Here is a 21,316-nt window from a genome sequence, read left to right as displayed (position 1 = left end):
CATAGTTTTCACCTTTCGTGTCCCTTTTGTCTGACAGTTAATGATTGCCGGGGACGAGGTGGTGGTGTGGTAATATTTGTCGTCAACATTTTTTCAATGACTGCAATTCTAAAGCATATAAGTAGATTTTTTTTTCTTGGATTTGCTATGAAATACAATTTGAAGCTGTTTATCATTAGCATCTGTAAAAAATGAATAAACATCTTATACCATCGCAACGTGTTATGCTCACATGGGTAGTAGCTCACCATTTGGTTGTTTCTGTCAACCCCTTTCATGTGAGCATTGTAGTGTACGATGGGTAATGGCTTTTGACATGGTTGGCCAAATGTGTCGTATGACACTGCCCAATCATTTTCAAATCTAGTAGAAATGTATAGAACATTGAGTTTTTCACACCATTTATCTACCATTACTCTTTCAGCATAACACTCTTATTTTTTTCTCTCTCTTCTGTAGCCTAGCCCCTACAGTAGTAGGGGCTAGGCTACAATCTGGTGGGAGATATTTTCGGTTCGATACCAAGGTCCCTGTGCAATAGGTTTCTTCTGCAAGATGCTAGAGGAAAGCTATTATAGTAATTATCCATATATAAAATATGTCCAACTCCTAATTTGCCCTGCTTAAGGTGCATCACAACCTTACTAGCATGGCCTTTGCCTCTAAGCTCACTCCCTTTTCCGGAATAGAATGTAAAGGCTAAACAAAGGAAATTAGGCTCGCACAAAGAGTACACTTTGACACGGTATTTAGGGCACATTCCACTTATATACTGCCTGAAAAGTAGACGCCCTCTCCATAGTAAAGTACCTTCGTCAAGGGAAAGCTCACAGCCAGGGTAATAAACGTCTTTCATTTTACTGTTGAATTATCGTATTTTTATAATTGGTCATCAGTTGGTTGCCGATTGTCTGAAAAGTGAAGACATCTAAAAATCAATAAAAATCTATCTCTAAACATTTGTTCTCTTCTCTAACATAAGTGAAATTAAACATTTTATCAGTCTTCCAGTAGTCATTGATTCGACTCACTCTGACAGTACCTATGTGGAAAATTAGGCCTATGAATGTTTTTAGTTCTGCAAGAGTAAGGTCTGCCCAGTTGTTTATTCTAAATTGGGTGAAAAAAAATACTTCTCAAGCATATGCATTTGTTTTGTCTACAATTACTTGTAAAAAGTCATCATCTAACAAATAATTTCACCCAACAAAAGGTGTGTTATCCTCAGGCAATGGCACAGAATTTTATTGTCCTTTGTAAATGGATGTGTCTCAGACCTGCAGTTCTGGGTTGCCACTGTGGATTGTAGATTTCATCATCGGGATCGTCAACATTGTTGGGATTGCCATCAATTTCAGAGGCCGCATCCTGGTAAAATGCTGCGTATTGCTGTGCCTCATCAAGGTCACTATCATGGTAGCGAGGTTCGTTGTTGATGTCCGAAGCTTCTGACTCACTTGAATAGGCAATATCGTCATCACCATCTAATAGAATTCTGTCTATTTCACTACTTTGTTCCAAACGTTCCATGATTACAAATAAAATTAACAGTAAGATAGTAATACACTGTTAATATACACTAAATATCATCAGTTATCTCAACCAGACAAAACAAATCAGTACAAGGTTGTAAACAACACTGTAGTAAAAAATTCAACCGCACAACTCAACCACTTAGCTTGTACTGACTGATGTAGTATGGCATGCCAAATGCCTCCAATTGGAGGCCTCAGCAGTGAATGTGTTAAACACTAAAAGCCACAATTACAACTGATAAGTACAAAACATAACCAAAACAACACAATTACAATGCAGAACATATTATGCAGCTGACAACAAAGCAGGTTAACTAACATGAAATTACAAATTGGTTGAATATTGGTAGATATGTATAAAACTGATCAACAGGTGTAGAGTGTAAAACCACTAAAGGACGTTGATGTATGTTTTATTTTGTCATTAAAACGCGAAAGCATAACTTAGTATTTTTATAGTTGAAGATAATCTACAAATACCAAAGTGTTATACATAAATTTAATCAGCACATTTCATGGTTTCAGAATCAATCAAAACCTAAAAAAAAATATTTATAAGCTTACGTCTCCCCTTAACAGAGCATTGAATAATTTTTTAATAAAGAAAAAAGTTCATTGTCATAAAATATCTCCGCCAACCTTACCATTTTCCCATGCTTTTTTTTTATTTTGACAGCTAAAATCTGCCTCTGGTTCTGTAGAATTTACATTGAATTGTTTTTGAGAATTTTAAAAGTACTCACTTTCACACTTGTAGCAATCATTAAGATTTAATCCTATAAATTGTCCTCTAGCGGACATAACTTTTTTATTATAAATCAAATCAAGTATTCAAATTTTTTACAAGGAGTAAATAAATAAATAAATTTAAATAAAAAAAAGTTAAATAAATTTAAATAAAAAAAGTTAAATAAATTTATTTTTTATTTTTGCATGTAGAAAGGGAAATAGGAGCAACTTTTTTCTAATGGGACTGATACTTTCCTTTTCTGAACCTATGGAATTCCCATATCTAATTTATTAAAAATTTCTTTTATTTTGATACAGATGTCATCAAACTGCTTACTCTCCTTATTTCTTCTTAAGGAAGAGATAGGCTTTCAAAATCATCAATTGCTTAGAAAAGGTCTATTATAGGGCATTGCAGATTTATTCACTTTCACAAATTGAAATAGGATGCTCAATTTGCAAAGTTGAAATAAAATTTAAAGATTTCACTTGTAGCAAAGTACCTTTACCGATGGCCCTTGCTTTTGAACAGGTACAAAAGCATACACTCTTCAATGGATTTTACAATTCCAAGTGAACATAAATTACAGTAAAAATAATTGGATTTGCCTTGGACAGGCACTAACAATGTGCATAACAGTGAATATACATAATGAACGGATTAATTTCTTAACATCTATTCTGTACTACGGTAAATTCACCAGCCATTGCTGAATCCAATCATAGCAAACACAAACATCTTTGTACAGAGCACCTACTTCTAACAGCACACAGTTTATTGACAAATATGCTTTTAACTACTGTGTACTAAACTTCAATCCCTATAAGAACACAAATCTTTTAACAGGATATGCACTTACTTTTGAATGTAAGGGGAAACAACTGCCTATCATACTCGATACATGGCATTTTCTTTTTAGGCGAGCTCTACACATTCCATTAGCTTTATGCCATAAATAATCCAGTTATAAATGCATTTTCGACCAATCCAAGAAGTGAATTGTGATTTAGACCTTAACAATAAGCAATATCTTTTTTCACTCAATCTCAGTATAATGGTGGTGCCACCTCTGCCAAGCCTATGGTCATGTGAATATTTTCTTCAAACTAAAATTGATACATTTGTGTATAACAATACATATCAAAAATTACTCAGCACTCCGTAAACTTGTTTTAGTTGCAATCAATAAAAAATGGTCTGTAAACATATTTAATCAATACTTCCTAAAGACTATACAGCTACGAATTTATCTTAAGAATTCTAAAACACTAACATTTCGCTCTACAATACATGGTAATTTGTGTACTATTCATTATTAATTAATTTAGAATAGCTGTCTTGATACTTACAGATATTTTAAAAAATTTGTAAGAATAAGTTGCCTGAAATTTAGTATGAATCTATAACAAATTTCTGCAGTTGTGTTAACAAGCTCGCAAAATATTGCATAAGCCCACACCATACATGTATATAAATTGCCAGATTATGGTGGTTTTAGGAGGCATTGACTGGACAAATAAAAAAACAAAACCTGGAAATTTGATCACGAGGTAACTAAAATGCCATCTTAATCATGTATTCAAAAAGATGGTTCAATAAACTATATGGAAGAAAAGAAACTTTGTTGTGAAAGGTAGATACTTCATTTAGAAAATGAACTCAAAATAACCAATAATATCAATATTATGAGGGTTTAAATAAATTGATAACCAGATATTAAATAAAAAAAACCATTTAACTTTATTCAATCTATTGTTGAGCCTCTGGCATTGACCTTATGATGTCAGAGTCACCAGGATCTGTAATGGACAATGTGCAGACTCGGAAGTACTTTCCACAGGCTGTGCCCAACTCAATGTTGTTGCCCGAGTAGTGGTGAACCCCTGTTTTTGCCAACATCGCATAGTACTCAATTTCTGATTTTCTGCAAACAAATCCATTTGTATTAGTAATCGTACTGCTATCACAGAAGAAAAACAAATATGAAATATTTATGCAATATTGTGGGTGATACTTATGAACTAGATCCTAACTGTTCTGCCATTAATTATTTTTCAGGATCATCTTTCTTTTATTAGCTTGTAACATAATTACTTAATGTAATAAAAGTTATAAATTTAAAAAATAATATTGTGTATCAAGCATAATAAACTGTGCACACACCAGAGTGCCCAGGAATAGGTGCTTGAATTGCTGTAGCGAGTTACAAATAGGACCAGCCTCAGAGAAAGGCTGACACAGAGTGCTTTACTCGCAAAGCTGTCGAAACGTATCTAATCACAACACTCAATAGCAATATTTTGTTCACTTTTATAAACAGAATTACTGTTTTTCGTAACACTATTATTTGTAAAATCTTTTTCAAGCAACGCTTTACATTTTTATTAAAATTTAAAATTATTTTAAGAGTTTACAATGAAAAAGAATTTTACTTATAAAATAAACCGATCTAACGAATTTTCTATGTAGATTGTAAAATTCTATTTACAATAAAAAAAAAAAACAAAAATGCTAAATATTATGTTAAGCATATTTCACAACATAGCTAAAAAATAAGGTTACAAATAAAATTTTACATTAACCCATTGCGGATCGTATTGTTTTGGCACGTGGGCACGAATTAATTTGCGGTCAGCGGCCGCACGAACAGCAATGGTGTAACCACATCGTATCACTCGCTATTGTATACTAGAAAATTCAGCTGTGAAGGTATTCGTTCAGATGGAACATGGGCCTGCTGGGGTATGCGTGATGTAGGAACGATAACACGCGAGCAAGGTTCCGGAGTGGCAGGGATGATGTCTGAATCATAGTCTAAATAAAGCAGCTCGGGCGAAGCGATTACAACATCCGGGCTATTGTCTAGACTAAACCCGCCAACATGTACGTCTGCATCATTTAGTTCTGTGTCACTAACCTCAAAAGTATTTAATAACAACAGAGGAAAACACCCAATCAGCAGTGCTAAAAAGCAGAGAGTAATCTCATATGAATGATTTTTCAACTTCGACATACAACTGCGATCTGTAGGATATTTATACAATTTTGAAAACTCTAAACGTAGGCCGTTGTAAAACACTCTTAGTTGACAAGTGAAGACGATCGCTCGATCTATCAGACATTAATAGAACTATTTGGAGAGAAACTTAAAAGCAGATCGCTTTTGTGACCTGCCGCTGCGTGACGAGCTTAGCTCGTCAGTAATCCGAAATGGGTTAGGGATTATGTTAATTCACTTTTTTATATAGCTGTTAATAAAACCATCAACTAGTTCAAAAACAATCAAGTCCACACATGTGACTTTGTGTTAAATGCGGAGAATTTAAAATTTTAACTATAGAAAATTTTGAAATATAAAATACTCAAAAGTATAATACTCATATGTATCAAGCATAATAAACTGAGCAATTATCAAACTGCTCAGGAATAGGTGCTTGAGTTACTGTAGCGAGTGACAAATTGGACCAACCTCAGAGAAAGGTTGACACAGAGTGCTTTACTCGCAACCATATTAACCTCTTTCCCACACAAGCAAATATTATATATACCCACTTATGCTTTTGGAACAAATAGCTATATGTGAAGTCCAATAACAAATCTTACAGCCTGCACGAGAATATCCTATGGATACTCCCATTGCACTGTATTATTTCACCTGCTTTGTTTATTAACACAATTGGAGGGATACAATTGCAGACAAGCAGCAGGTGAACCATTAGTTTGGAGCATTACATGTAAAGAGAGGAAATGGTCTGTCCAAGTGCTAAGAGCCATTGGCATTCAAGTGATTGAATTGTTCTTATAATCCAGTTGAAATATAGCAATTTGTAATGGATCCAAATAAAAAACCCTGTTCATAAAGAATAATTATCAAGTTCTTTACCTATCATTTATCCATGTATAACCAATTTTATGATACAGTTGTAATAGACCAGTATGTAATGGGTAAAAAAAGTCCGCTCATTTACCCATGCATAACTTATTTTCATAGAAATTAACCTTTCTACATCTAGGTGGTCTATTTTCTTCATGGAAACACTATAACTATTTTCTACATACAAATACTATAATTATGTATTTGACTCATAATGGTACTAACAATGAGCCCATGTGTACGAGACTCCATAGGCATCAAGCCTACTTCTCAGTCTCACCTTAGAGGAGGAGTGTTGTTGCCGATGATGACGAGCTTGGCCTTGCCTTGACGGAGAGTTTTTAAAGTTTGCTTCAAGCCAAGCACGTATTTTCCTGACTTCATCACGAGTGCCAACCTGGAGTTGATGCTCTCCATGGCTTTTTTCTGTAATATAAACATAAATTATAGACGTAAAAGTCAGTTAAATTTGAACTGAAATACTAAACTAAAATTGTAGCTCTTAAATTAGACAATAACCCCTTTTGATCCTAAAATACACTGCTAATAATTATATATATATATATATATATATATATATATATATATATATATATACACACACACACACACACACACACACACACACACATACACAGTTAAAACCCCCTCACCCAAAATAATGGTGGGGACCTCTTTCATTCAAAAAAACATTAACAAACTGTTTGTGAAACCATTCTGAAAACAGCATGGCTGACATCCATGTGATTTTTTCAGCTCTCTAATAGACAGGTAAGGCATTTGTAGCAATATTTTTTAGAGCTCATGGTTTTACCACTTTTCCAATGCATATGAAAGATAGCCTACATGTTCCTGAAGCATTCGCTGCTGCCAACACTGTTATTCGTTCTTTTTGCATTTTATGATCAGGCGCTGAATGTTCCTTAACACATGCTAAAGATTTTTTACAAATTAACACACAGTAACATCTTTAAATTCAACCCTGTCTCGTCTGCATTAAAAATTTGACCGTTAGTGTATCCCTCAATTAAAACTTCAAAATCAATTATAAAACTTCAACAGCATTATAGTCCATGGACATCCCCCCCCCACATAAAATATGCTGATGAATGTTGTAACAGTTCTATCCAACCATCCATTAATAGCAACAAAATCCTTTCCATCTTTGTTCAACAAGTAATTTGATCTTTTCTTAAAGAACTGGTACAGTCAGTAGTATACCTTTCTCTCTTTGTTGAGTGAACCAAAGATACAGTGCTTCATTATCTACCTCGTGTTCCACACTTTTCATAGTTTTTTGTGTTCGGAATTTTGGTTGAATGTTTCAACACTTTGTCTTTACACTTAACCCAATCATTCACAGTGGATATCCCAACATTGAAATCTGCAATAACAGTTTTGTCCCACTCAACATGTCTTACTGCGTCGAGTTTATCTTTTATTTCCACAACATTACGTTTTATTTTCAAAGGCATTACACAATAACTTACGTAAATGTCTCAACCGTCACTACACTCCGTAACTGACAATAGAGCACCAATGTACGCACACGTGCTATGAACAGTAAATGACTAATAGACCAAGCAACCACCCTCTCTCCCCCCTGCAGAGGGTGTTTGCATTTGGGTATGAATCACAGGACAGGCCGATTTGGCCAGGCGAGTAATTGATTGCACCTTGCGGGCGTATTTACAGATATTTTCCATACTCTGCAGAGTGATTCGGTTAAGCGGAGTTTTACTGTATATCTTATATAAATCATATATCAGCTAAGAATGTATGTGTATATGTATGTATGTATGTATATGTGCGTGGAATGTTGTATCTTATAGATTATTCCAAGGGAATTATAAATAATATTAATAAGGCTATTGACTTTTATAGTTTGTAATCTTGAGACACTTTTAACTAATAAGCCTACAATAGGAAGTCTAGGAGAGAAACTTAATATTTAAACTACATTTTTTGAATGCAAAAAAGACAACGTATTTTGTAACAGTCTAAATATGTATAAGATAACTTTTTTCTAGGAAGTTGTTTTTAGGAAAAGCTTTTAGACACTGGCTAACTATATATTGTAGAAAAATAATTATTAACATGATTCAAATTTACGTTATTCCCTAAATACTCCAATGATCTGCGGGACTGAGATGAATCGGGCTTTCTGGTTGTGGGCGGAAGGGTTAACAATATAATACCAAGGGACATTGGACATGCCTCAGTTGAGATGTATTACATCTGGACATTGTATTTCTTGTAAAAATGTAAAAACATCTGTCAAAATGGTTAAAACAAAAAGTTAAAGGTAAAAAAAAAAAACAAACATCCAAATGGATTTGTGACACCCTTTTGTGAACAACCCGTATATGTGTGTATGTATATACATACTATTGTTCAGGAGGACGAGTAAAATATGTTAAATGAATTGTATAATGTTGAAATTTTGATTGGATTACAACCGTTCAGACAGCCAGCTGACTTAGTACTTGGTAGTCTTCTCGCGCCAAGTTGCATACCTCTGTGACGGTAAAAGGATTAAACAGACCAAACTCAGATGAACAATAACATTTTAATAATCTTTCTGCAGTATATGGTTTGTCAGCGTGTAGTAATTCTGTCTGGAAATAGAGGTGTAAGCCTATTTCAACATATTGACTGTGACAGATGTCCTAGTGCTTACAGAATAATTAACCCGTCCATATCTTCCCACTGTTGACATTTGCAATTATTTTTGTGGGAAATTTTGATTGTGTAGGACTCTTGCAATAATATCCCGTTATGTTGGTATCTCTTAACTAGCAGACGATGCCCAGTGGCAGTGGTTCTTAAACAAGTTACATTAAAAATCAGTTTATCTTTAAAATACTTATTAGGTCCTACCAATCTCATTAAGTCTGTGGCCTTCTTTGTTTTATAAACACCAATGTTTAAATTAGCTACCTTAATTACCTTAATTACCTCCACCTTAGTCGATGACCAGTACAACTGGATAGACAGCGTCAAAGTAAAATGAATTTTAGAATATTTACAATATTTACATTTTTACATGGCGCCAGGGCTTATGATAGTGCATCGAAGAACTCCCCGACTGAATAAAAGGGCCTACACAATAGCCAGCTTTTAAGTTGGGTTTCAAAGTGAGGAGGGTTGAGTTCTTTGAGATTATCTGGAAGGGCATTATACATGCGAAGCGCTAAGCTAGGATAGCAGTTCTTCTTCTTCTTACTAAGCCTACAAAAAGGTACATCCAGATGGTGCTTCTTCCTGGTGTTGTAGGTATGGAGTTCGTTTCTTTCAGCAAAGTCTGAGATGTTAAGCTATACTGACATTTCAAAATAAAATTGACTAAAACATAACTTCAAAAAATCCCCAGTACTAGTTACAGATACCAAGACAATACGTTTAGAAGCATATAATGTTCTTAGTGGTATAAGAGTCAGCCTCCGTGTATCCGCACTGGTCATAGCAACAAGCATGGCTATTCGTTTAATACTACTATCGCATTTTAAGTATAGATAACCTAGTTTAAACATTGACCACGGTTGATTGAAAATTACGAGACACATTAAAATTTAGCTTGTTTATTACATGATCATCATAAAACAATATTTTTATGGTAATTTCTAACTTGGGTTGCTCATAAGCCTAAAACAAAACCCTCAGTCTGCACATTGTGCTGCAGGTCACAGTCTGAACATAACTTGAGAAGGTTAATTGTGTGTCCAGTGTTACGCCAAGAATCTTTAGTCTAGGATACTGTCAAAGGTTCCCCAGCCAAAGATACATACAGCGAATCATACTTTATGATGTCTCATCAAAGGAGGTTGAAAATGAATAATTGAGAATTTTTAGGGTTTAAATTCAGGCCATAATCATCCGCCCAAATTTTGACTTCCAAGAGATCCACATTCATTTGTCGAACAGCCAAGGCTACATTGGAAGGATGGCATAATACGAGCTGAGTATCGTCTACATATGAGTATAGAGAAAAATAAGTTAGTTAGAGATCTGTGTATAGCAGAAACATGATGGGGCCCAGACAGTTGCCCTGAATTGCAGTCTATGTAATGTAATTCAGTTCAACATTACAAATTGTTCCAAATTAATTAACCCTTTGGAGACCAGTTAATATTATAAGAGTAATATTACAAATACCGGGCTATTTTCATGGAATTTACAGAATTTCAGGGAAATGGCTATATTTTAGAAACCACAAATCATATCCTATACATTTTTTTAAATAATGTACTATATTAAGTTGGAATACCAGAATATTTACCATTTACTTGCAAAAACATACTAGTATGCATTTTCACACTTATAATAAATATTGTCAATTTGAAATTTTTGAAAAAGTTTCAAACCACTGCTGGTCAGTGATAAAAAAATATTGGAGGCATAAAGCCATGTTTTCAACAGTGAATATATATACACACACAACAAGACAGTACAAAAAGTACGACTCTAAGAAAATTCTCAGTTAGGAATACTCTACATTTAGTACAAAATCCTATACAAATCCATATCGCATTTTTGGATTGATAAAGTTAGAATCATGTTAACTAAACCAAACGTTTTCCAGATAGGCCTATTCTTGGTTCATTGAACTGACAAAAAAAAAAAATTATTCATAAAATAAAAAAATGAATTTGTATTAAATTTAACAGACATTATATGGAAAATACGTTCCATGCAATCCTCTTTCACACTTCTTGCAAGCTGTTCCAAATTTTTACATCTTGCCACCACTTTGTAAGCTCTTTTTGCTGCAAATAGCACATATACAGCTTTCCTTATTGCAAGATTTGAAACACGCATATTGTTCTTCACGTAAATGAAAGGAAACAAAAATTAGAAACACAGTTTAATAACGCTATGTACAATGTAAACACATCTTAGTAACTGTCTGAGTATTTTTATAAACACATCTTAGTAACTGTCTGAATATTTTGATATTATCTGGAAGCCAATATTTTTTTATAAGTTTTCCTTATTGGAGCCAAAATAAATTTTATTATCTATTACTAGTACTTTCCTTGGTTCATAATGAATCTGAAAATACCCAAAGAGCTATACTTCCTGTCCCCAAATCACTTACAAATAGGACTAAATGAGTGACCCTTCAAGTAGGCCTGTCACTTTAGAATAATAACCATTAATTTAGTTTTTGTTTCCACTGATTGTCGAGTGCTTGACTCATTTATAATTTCATCACGAATAATTATCTTCACCTCTGAGATTTACCTCGAGCTGAAGAGGAAAGTTTTTTATTGGCAGAATATATGTGGCGATCGGGAGTAGCGGAGACACATTCAACACAATTCTTGCCAACATTGCTTCCTTTTGAGAGGCAATATGATAACAATTTGTTGTAATGACTTTTTAATTTCTGTTCTTTTAAATTTATTTTGGTCCCAGATAAGAAATACTCCTCCAAAAATAGTGGCCTCCAGAGAAGCAGCAACTGGCGGGCAGTCTGACCATAGAGGAAGCAGACATTGCATGTATACAGACATAGTATAAACTTTTCCCTGCAAATTCGATCAAAATGTGTCATTGAATAAATAAAAAAATGTATTATGACAGTTCCAATATATCAGAAGTTGGTCTCCAAACGGTTAAATAATGTGTATGATATTTGAATAATGGTCACAGGAGGTGGGAAATACTATTGTGTCAATAACCTATTACAACCCAGATCATTCAACTTCGCAGTGAAGAACGTGAATTGGGGTCAGGAAATACTGATCAGATATTCCTGTGGCCATCAGTGTAGGCTTTGGCACTGCGCAAGCCACCCTGCATTTGTAGCGACATAAGGTTAACATTCCTCAAGATACTACCCAGATTGAAGGTTATATCACGTAGGGGCTTGTAAAGGTTATGTTTAACTTTTGTACTACTAGAAACATATTTATGATAACCTAATCTAAACCTACTTATATTGCATAACATTCCATAGTGTAATATTTCCAATCCTAGCTTCATTACTTGCACGAAATGGTCTTAGCTGTTACTGGTTACTGAATAACCTAAAACCAGGGCTACAGTATAATAATCGGCCACCAACACAATTGGACGATGATTATCAATGCTATCAAATACATTTGACCTATAGATATTCATAAATAATCATTGCCAGCTTACTTATTTAGACTAGTGATGTTATTACCAGCTGTTGCTGGTGACGTCATTATGAGCTGTTGCTATTTTGTTTATATAGGAGAAGACTAATGACACTGACAAGAATAATGGCGCTTAATATACAAATATTGGCTCAAAATGTTTTTATTGGAACTAAATGGTTGCAAGAAAAGGAGCTCCTGTTTGTGGTGAGGAGATTAAAACTAGAATGAAAGGTGAAAATCAAGTAGTAATTTATACTTGATTTTCAATAAAATCAATAGTGTTTCATTACAAGAAGTCAGAACAAACACAGCATTGCAAAAAACGAACTCAAGACTATTTTAGTTAAGTCAAACAAACTATGACATTTAAATTAATGAATGTAGTATTTACGGCATCAGTACCTGCAGAAATACCGTTTCAGATTGGCTAGTGATCGTAAGTACTACGCTGCTTAAATAGACTTTAAATAAAGTTTAGTTATTTAATTTAATCTACAACAAATACATTTCTTTTATATATAAAAGTATAACTTCTCTATATGAACATTTTAAAAGCCTAAAATGTTATTCAGCTCGACATCATCGTTAAAAATGTATTCAAAGTAAAGAGTTTAGAAATAAATTCAAAATTAAAATCATGTGTTTCACTATTGACTAATGGTAACAAGAACAGTGAGTGACATACATGCCTTCTTTGTTTCACAAGCAGTCACATTTACCCTTGAAAATACACAAGATAAGTAAATGTTGTAATTATATTAATTATTAATATACATATATATTTTAATTCCTAAATTATATTAATATATTATATAATATATATTAATATAACATTAATTTCTAAGATTTAAAACTAGCCAAACCATATTTTTTATTTGGTCTAATATCTATTACGTTATTTGGTCTAAAATGTTGCTTTCAGTCCTTTGGATGGGTCTAGAATATTGATGATTCCATATCATTCGATAATCATCATCCAATTGTGTTAGTGGCTGCTTATTATACTGCAGATAAAACTAGAAAATTGTTATGAGAACACCTAATCATTCAGCTCAGCTGTTACTGAAATAACAGCATCTCAGTAATAGGTTACCACTGAATTACCTGTTATTGACACTAATACTGTAGATCAGTAATGGCAGCAAATAAATGGTTATGCATGTAAGCAGAGTACAATAAGCGGACCCGGTTTTTATATCACTTATTACAATCATCGATACTTTATATATCAAATGACAGAACCATTAATCAATATCAACATATATAAGATACCAAATTCAAGTCACAAGTTTCAAGTTAATAGAAATGGTATAAACAATTACGTAATTTTAGGAATAATAAAAAAAAACCATTAACACGTTAACTGCCACCACAAAGAATTCTAGAGTTCCCTGTATAGCCAAAATTTTCTGTACTCGTTTTTTTATTTTATATTGTTTTTGTGGTGAATATAACGGTAAATGAAAACTATTTATGCAAATTACATATGATATGGGGTGTGGGGCTTTGGACCGATCGGGTCTGCAGATTTATTTTTAAACTGAAATTGCCTGAAAAATGTTCTTGCCAAACCGATCAGGCTAACATACAAATTTCAGTACACTTTGGAATATTTAGTTTAAATGGCTGTGAAGACAGCGTGTGTTCCTTTTTTATTACTCTATTGTGTGTGTGTGCAATAAACAGATGACTGAACAAACATTCCCAACTGCTTCCCGCTCACAGCTGATATGTTGCGTAGTTCGCGCCAATTGATGTAACCTCACTTGAACTCGCTGCTTTTATTTATTTTTTTTATTTATTTATTCAATTACATTGTTTTACACAGTTTGGCCTCGCCAAGTTACATAAAAAACTTGTCGGCGAGGTCCAGCGATATTTCATTACTTCTACTGCTCCACTTCTACTGGCAATAATGTCTTTAATAAGTTGTATCGCTTAAATCAATTTAATAAATTAAACTACTAATGACGATTTATTTGCGGTTTAGGGCAGGCATCATGTTTCTATTTATATTTGGCAATTGTATGATTATGGTTTGAACTTAATATAACAATAACAATAAAATAATATAACGATTTCATAACGAAAAACAATATAAATTACAATAACATGGTTAGATATTTGAAAACGATTTTTCTAATAATAATATATTCTTCTAGGAGTTCAGTGGTGTGTAATACGTGCATACCTGTCTGAATTTGTTCCTCTTTGTCTGTCTCCAGTTGTGTGCAGTAGTGTCGTCTGGTCGAAACAGTTTCTGCTAATCGTAGTTAGGTTATGTTTTGTTTTTGGGTTATGTTTATGTTATGTTTGCTCACTGAGTAAAGTGGGTTTAGTGGCTTTTTCGTAGTCGGTGAATAAAGTAGTGTGAATAAACAACAGTCTAGTACAGTGAGAGTGAATCTGAGTAATGAAAATAGTTTTGAGTGTTGTGCAGTGTAGTGGAATATCAGTGCAGGCTAGTGGGGATTGGGCCAGGCTAGGCCTATTTCTAAGACATCTACAAATGGCAAGTTTTGTCTTTATACTTGATATAGAGGTCTAGCTGTATTTAACCAAATGTAGGCTGCCGATTTAAACTTCTTTAGATTTGGTAAATTTTCTATTTCACTAGGCAGTTGATTAAATAGATTCGGTACTATATATTCTGGTAGCCTGCGCCCATAGTCTGTCCTTGGGGTGTGTATTTTGTACTTAGCCAAATGCCTAGTATTATAGCTTCTGTCCAGCGTTTCCTTAAATTGTTTGTTTTCATAATATATCTGTAAAATTTTAAATATATACAATCCTTTAGGTGTTAGTTGTCCCTTTAAACTATAGTGCTGGTCCAATTGATTGTCATTTATGTCCAATTCATATCCGTAGAGTGCCCTTAAACATCTTTTTTGTAAATTTAGTATTTAGTTTAAATGGCTATTCGCTGTTGTTCCCCAGGTAGTTATTCCATATGTGATTATTGATTGAAATAGTGCCTTATAAACTGCTATCTTTGCTGGTTCAGTAAGTTTATTTTGCAGTTTATGCATTATGGCAATACAGGGGCCGAGTTTTCTCTGTAGTAAAGTTACATGAGGTTTCCATGTTAGCCTATTGTCAACAGTTATGCCCCGATATCTCACAGTTTCAACCAATTTAATACTCTCACATTGACATTGTTTATGACCATGCAAACATTCACAATCATGGTATTTAATATTTACTACTCTATCAATTTTCATATTCTTTTGGCAAATATGCATTAAGCATGTCTTTTGGTTGTTTATTATCAAGCCATTGTCATGAGTCCATTTGTTTAACGTGTTAAAATTATTCTGTAGTATTTCGGTACTTTGGGATTATACCGACCACACCAGTATGAAGAACACAAAAATAGAAATTTATAGAAACAAACATGATAGAACGAAAAAACAACTCTTCAATTACAAAATTACAAACTTACAAGCATTTCCAGGTATTGTGATCGGTATTGTTGTCGCTGTTATCTTATCTTTCTCGAGAATCCTGATTACGGCAGGCCCGCGCGGCATCACGTGATTTGCACGGTACATCGTTGCCTTTCCATTACAATTCAATTTATATTTCTGATTAGCCCCTCTAGAATTTGATATTTTACTGATAGGTACTATCTCGAGGGATGTTTTTCTTTCGTCGACATCAGCGCGGGGCAGCACCAAGGTGCTGCCGAAGCCCGCGCTGATGGCCGGAGGCACTCGCATTTTGGGTGGCGGAATGTGATCAAGAATAAAAAACAAGTTTTGAGTGTTTTTTTAATAAAAAGTTTAGTTTGGTAAATGTTTGTTTTTGTTGAATTTTTGTGTTTGGAGAAATGTAGAGGTAAAAACACGGAAGTACAACAAAGCGATGCACCAGCTGAACGGGCGGCGAGACTCTGCAATCACGTTATCTACTAGACGCTCGACTTTGACCTCTGTCTGAGGATGGGGAGGGGTTTGCGATAAGACAATTCCTGTTTTATATTGACGAAATATTGTTCTACGCTAATCTAGTAATCAGTAGAAACGAAATGTGAAATAACGATTCATGTCTGGGTGTGGTCGGTATAATCCCAAAGTACCAGTATTTCTTCTGCAATTCTTATATCTTTATGCTGTGACAGGAGTAGTATGTCATCTGCAAAAGCAAAAATGTGACAATCCTCAATCTTTCTTAAAATCTCATTTAAATAAATTATAAAAAGAGCTGGACCGATTTGGCTTCCTTGCGGTACTCCGTACTTTATATTGAGGTTATTCGTTACATAGTTGTTTAGGTTAGTCCAAGATTTATTAAATATCAGAGATGAATGGAAACCTGGATGAAAGTGATATAGAGATGTTTTGGACGAACTGATGAGTAGTGAACGCGATAGATATGGAGGTAATTATGGTGAATTGTAAAATTATAGTGGATCTGAGTTTTCTGATTTGGAAGACATTGTCGATACGCTGGTAACACAAGATTGCAGAACTGCTTCTTGGAACAGCTGTTGTTAATGCGCGGCTAGCATACAAGAATGATGTAGAAGTTACTGCTCAATGTACAAGAAGTCATGTGTACTCCATCAAAACGTTCAGAGAAAAGTCAGTGCATTCACTCTTGGGTCTAGTAGACGAAACTCTGTCTGCAGCATGTACATTTCTGAGTCAACAACCTTCGTTGACAAGGAAAAAACAAACTGAGATCAAGGAAAAACTGCAAGAATTGCTACAACAAGGCTATGCGTGAGTTAGGTCAAGCATCAAAAAATCTTAAGAAAGTGACAACTTTCTGTGAGCTGTGCCCAGGAAAGCCCTACCACTGCAAAGACTGTTTATGAAAATCCACAAGTAGACCTTAATCTGTAAGTATTAATCCTCTTTTATGTATCCAATTAAAAATAAATATTGAAATATTAGACATTATTTTATATCCAATAATTCCAATATAAACGCTCCCAAAATAGTTTTTCTAATTTCATTCACAATGATAATGAGGTAAATGAACGAGAATCATTAATACAATTAACGAAAGTATAGAAGAAAAATATATCAACAGACGGTAAAAAAACAAAACGGAATCCGAGGATAAAATTTAATTTTTTTACTTTTTTAAATCTTTTTGCCGCATCAAAAATTTATGACAAGAAAAAAATTTGTTTTTCTGTAGAACATGTTTTTCTGTTCTTTTATAAAAAATTATGTATAATATGTTAAGTTTGGAGCATTAGTTGAGGTAGCAATATATATTAGAAAAATATATGAATAATTGGCCTAAAACACTGTGCCACTAGAGAGAATTTACAATGCCACTTCTATGGTTAATCAAACAAAATATCAAGACAGGTGACATGAAAAATGTAATTTAAATAATAAAGAAAATTATCTTTTAGTGTTATTTTGCATATTTTTCTAGATATAACAATAATTATTTATTTAACCCTTTGAGTGCTGCAGCGTTTTGCTATATTTATTGGCATAATGTTTTGAGGTTTGTTTTTTTTTTTTTAGATAAATATGTTTTCTTTATACATATAATACATTGATCACGTATTTAACGTTTTTATACGAATAAAAAAAAAATCATTCACAAAAATTTTATGAACAAAAACATTTTGTTTTATATTTTGACACAACTTAGTGTTATTGAAATATTTTATTTTTTCACTTTTAGTTATTCTATCTTATACTCCATTTAATTCTTTACAAAAAGACGTGTATAACAATTTTTTGTATACTTATAAATAAAGTTTGGAAAATAAATATAAAAATATGAACCACTACAAAACTAGAAATTTTCTAACCTAACCTAACACTGTACGTATTGTCTACACTGCTAATGCTAATGCCTGCAATACTAGGTCTTCATTGTCAGCAAAGTTTTTAGGACTCATTGTTTATAAATATCACTGAACAAACACAAAAAACATAACTATACAAACGTATTTAGTAAAGTACTAGATGCTTATGATCGCCGTAACTCATGGTCAAGTCATTGTTCTACTTACACACAGACTAGAACATACACAAACAAAATAATTTGAAGATACTAACACTACAAACCCATTTACACTTAAGACTTTCAATATCATTTGTAAAATAAACAGCAGCTCAAACAAAACATGTGACGGCTCGTCTGCGTAGTGGTTGATTCTAAACTCGACTGACGCGCCACTTTACAACCGCCGTAAAAATCAGGATCTAACCAGATTGCAACAAAACCTACATCAAAAGTTACGTTGAAGCCTTTGGAATGTGTATGTATAGTCATTGAACCAATTTAGATAAATACTATATAAAATATAAGCATTACTGCAGAAGTCACTAGGATCGCTGACAGCGATGCTCTGGCACTCAAAGGGTTAAAAGAAGTTACTTATAGAACATATTGTGTATAAAATATGAAAATGTGTACAGTTGCTGCAGATGATTTTAGTTATTATTCAAAATTAATTACTAGGCCTATTGGTAGAATATATTGATGGGTATAATAATTCAAATATCGTTATAATTTCAATATAAAAACCAGTCTGCTTATTATACACTACCCATGCATGTTTAGTTCGTTAACAATTTTAACCTTCTACATAGTAAAAAGAAAGTAAATGTTTTACTGTTTCATTTGTTATATTTTTATAAATTCACATAGCCTAGATGGTTTTATATTCACCATAACATTACTACTTTTAAAATTAAAATACCTATAACGTAATTTGGTTGAAATAATTTTACAGAGGATTCTTTACTTATGAATAGTGTGTCAATTATTGATCATTCACTGCAGATGGATTTCACTCAGGGTTCTTAAGAATACCCATTACAGACATAGGTATAGTGAAAGTGGTAAGAAATTGTACGTGGTTTTATAACGTCGTGGCTAATGTAAATATGATCAAAATTGATGTTCATTTAAAACTGCTATGGTAAAATATGAAAAATCTCCTAATTTACATTATAGGCCTAAGGCACGTGTTACGCAAAAGTGTAAGTAATTACCTGTTTCTTTGGTGCAACCATTTTGCTTGCTGAACCTGAAAACAAAACATAAATATAAATATTATATACAATATTTTATAAGAATATATAAAAATTTAAACCAAATTTAATATATACATACCGTATCAATCACAGACTCCGAACTCGTGGTGCAAAAACTCACAGGGAAATGACCAATCAAGAGCCACGCCAAACTACAAAAACCTAGAGCAACCTACAGTACTACACAAAAGTATTGACAATATATAGTAGGCAGTGATGGTTTCCTCTCAGCTTAGGAGTATTTCAGCCACTATCTATAAATAATGTTTATGTATGAAACTGTTCAATAAAAACTTTAACATTATTAATAACAAAGACTTTTTCTAAAAATATAAGGTCAGCTATTTAATATTTTGCATTGGTTAGAGCCATCACAAATCTTCGTTAAATAATTTACTGAACAAATCTAGGCTCCTTACTTACTCTTACTCCAAGGGCCATTTATATCGGAGGTGATATTTAGCCGCACCAACAAAGCTCCTCCATCTTGAACGGTCCTCTGCATCTTCCTCTGAAGCGCCCATCTTCTCCATATCAGCCTTCACCTGGTTCCACCATCTCACTTTTGGTCTCCCCCGGGGCCGTCTTCCTTCTGGGTTACCGTACATTACCCTCTTCAGCTTGCATTCCTCTTCTCTTCTCAAAACATAACCTGCCCAACGGAGTCTTCTGCACTTTATTTCTCCTATTACATCCGTACTATTGTAGAGTTCCCTGATTTCTCTATTATGTTTTCTTCTCCATACCCCTTGTTCATATGATGGCCCATAAATTTTACGTAGAATTCTATTCTCGAAAACTAGAAGCTTTTTCTCATCCTTCTCATTTAGCCTCCACGTTTCGGATCCGTACAAAAGCACTGGACATATAATTGTTTTGTATATTCTAGTTTTAGTTTTGTGAGAGAGAGATTTGGTTGAAAGTATCCTATTGCATGCATATACACATCTATTTGCTGAGTTGATCCTATTTTGTATCTCTGGTTCATCTGTGTTTTTATTTGATGTTGTGACCTCAAGGTACTTAAAGTTCTCCACTTGTTCGAAAAAATGCCTATCAATTTGTAGGGGTCCTCCTCTTTGATTTTGATTCCTTCTAAAGTGCATATATTTAGTTTTTGCATCATTCGTCTTCAACCCCACTTTCTCTGCCTCACTCATAAATAGTCTAGTTAGTGACCTCAAATCATCTACATTTTCTGCAAATATGACAACATCATCTGCAAAAGCTAGGATGTTTAGTTTAGCTCCAACTTCCACCCCTAACTCCCTCACTGCTACTAACACTCTGAAGTGCTTCTTCTATGGCAATATTAAATAAGATTGGAGAAAGACCATCTCCTTGCCTGACTCCTGAGTTTATCCCAAAAGGTACACAGTCCCGACCATTAATTCTTACTGAGCCTCTTGACTCTGTGACACTCATCTTAACTAAGTTTATTAATTTTCTCGGGATGCCAAATTTATCTAGTTGTGTCCACAACTCCTTTCTGATTATGCTATCGTATGCTTTTTGAAATATGGCAAATAAATATGGCAAAAAATTCTTTATTATATTCCCAGTATTTAGCTAATATTTCTTTGAAAATGAAAATCTGATTTGTGGTTGATCTGCCCCTTAATCACGGACCCTGCCTGTTCTTCCCTGATTATTTCATTTGTATAATGTTCAAGTCGGTTTAAAACAATTTTGGATAAAACTTTATATGGGATGCTGAGTAGTGAGATGCCTCTGTAGTTACCACACTCCACTTTTTCACCCTTCTTGTGTATAGGTATTATTATTGCTTCTTGCCATTCAGCTGGCATTTCTTCTTTCTCCCAAATACGAAGTATTAGTTTCCATAGATTTTCCACTATTATTTCTCCTCCTTTCTTCAAGAATTCTGCTGTTATTTCATCCTTCCCAGGAGCTTTGTTGGTCTTTAGCGCTTTGACTGCATCCTTTACTTCTTCTATGGTTGGCGGTTCTATATTTGGTTGAACATGATAGTATTCACCAACTTGCTCTTCGTCCCTAGTTTGGTCCTCTAC

At 33.7% G+C, this 21,316-nt stretch overlaps 1 protein-coding gene across 1 annotated transcript; it reads right to left on the bottom strand.

Moving 5' to 3' along the window:
* Positions 1-3,981: 3,981 nt before the first annotated feature.
* Positions 3,982-19,481, bottom strand: LOC124359288 (60S ribosomal protein L30). The gene is made up of 4 exons (XM_046811907.1): positions 19,363-19,481; positions 19,242-19,276; positions 6,420-6,565; positions 3,982-4,189 (listed from the first exon to the last, which is right to left on the bottom strand). Exons 2-4 carry the CDS (start codon positions 19,260-19,262, stop codon positions 4,015-4,017), a joined length of 342 nt encoding a protein of 113 aa, XP_046667863.1. The 5' UTR covers positions 19,263-19,276; positions 19,363-19,481; the 3' UTR covers positions 3,982-4,014.
* Between the last annotated feature and the right edge of the window lie 1,835 nt (positions 19,482-21,316).

Source organism: Homalodisca vitripennis, chromosome 4 (assembly GCF_021130785.1).
Source record: "Homalodisca vitripennis isolate AUS2020 chromosome 4, UT_GWSS_2.1, whole genome shotgun sequence".
In the NCBI taxonomy this organism is placed as follows: domain Eukaryota; kingdom Metazoa; phylum Arthropoda; class Insecta; order Hemiptera; family Cicadellidae; genus Homalodisca; species Homalodisca vitripennis.
This window is presented reverse-complemented; position numbering and strand designations above follow the sequence as displayed.

Excerpts from the sequence above, each read along its gene's own strand:
- LOC124359288 (XM_046811907.1), bottom strand. The coding sequence starts at position 19,262 with ATGGTTGCACCAAAGAAACAG. Across the intron at positions 6,566-19,241 it reads TGGTTGCACCAAAGAAACAG|AAAAAAGCCATGGAGAGCAT; the intron begins GTAATTACTTAC and ends TTTATATTACAG. Across the intron at positions 4,190-6,419 it reads AACAACACTCCTCCTCTAAG|AAAATCAGAAATTGAGTACT; the intron begins GTGAGACTGAGA and ends ATTTGTTTGCAG.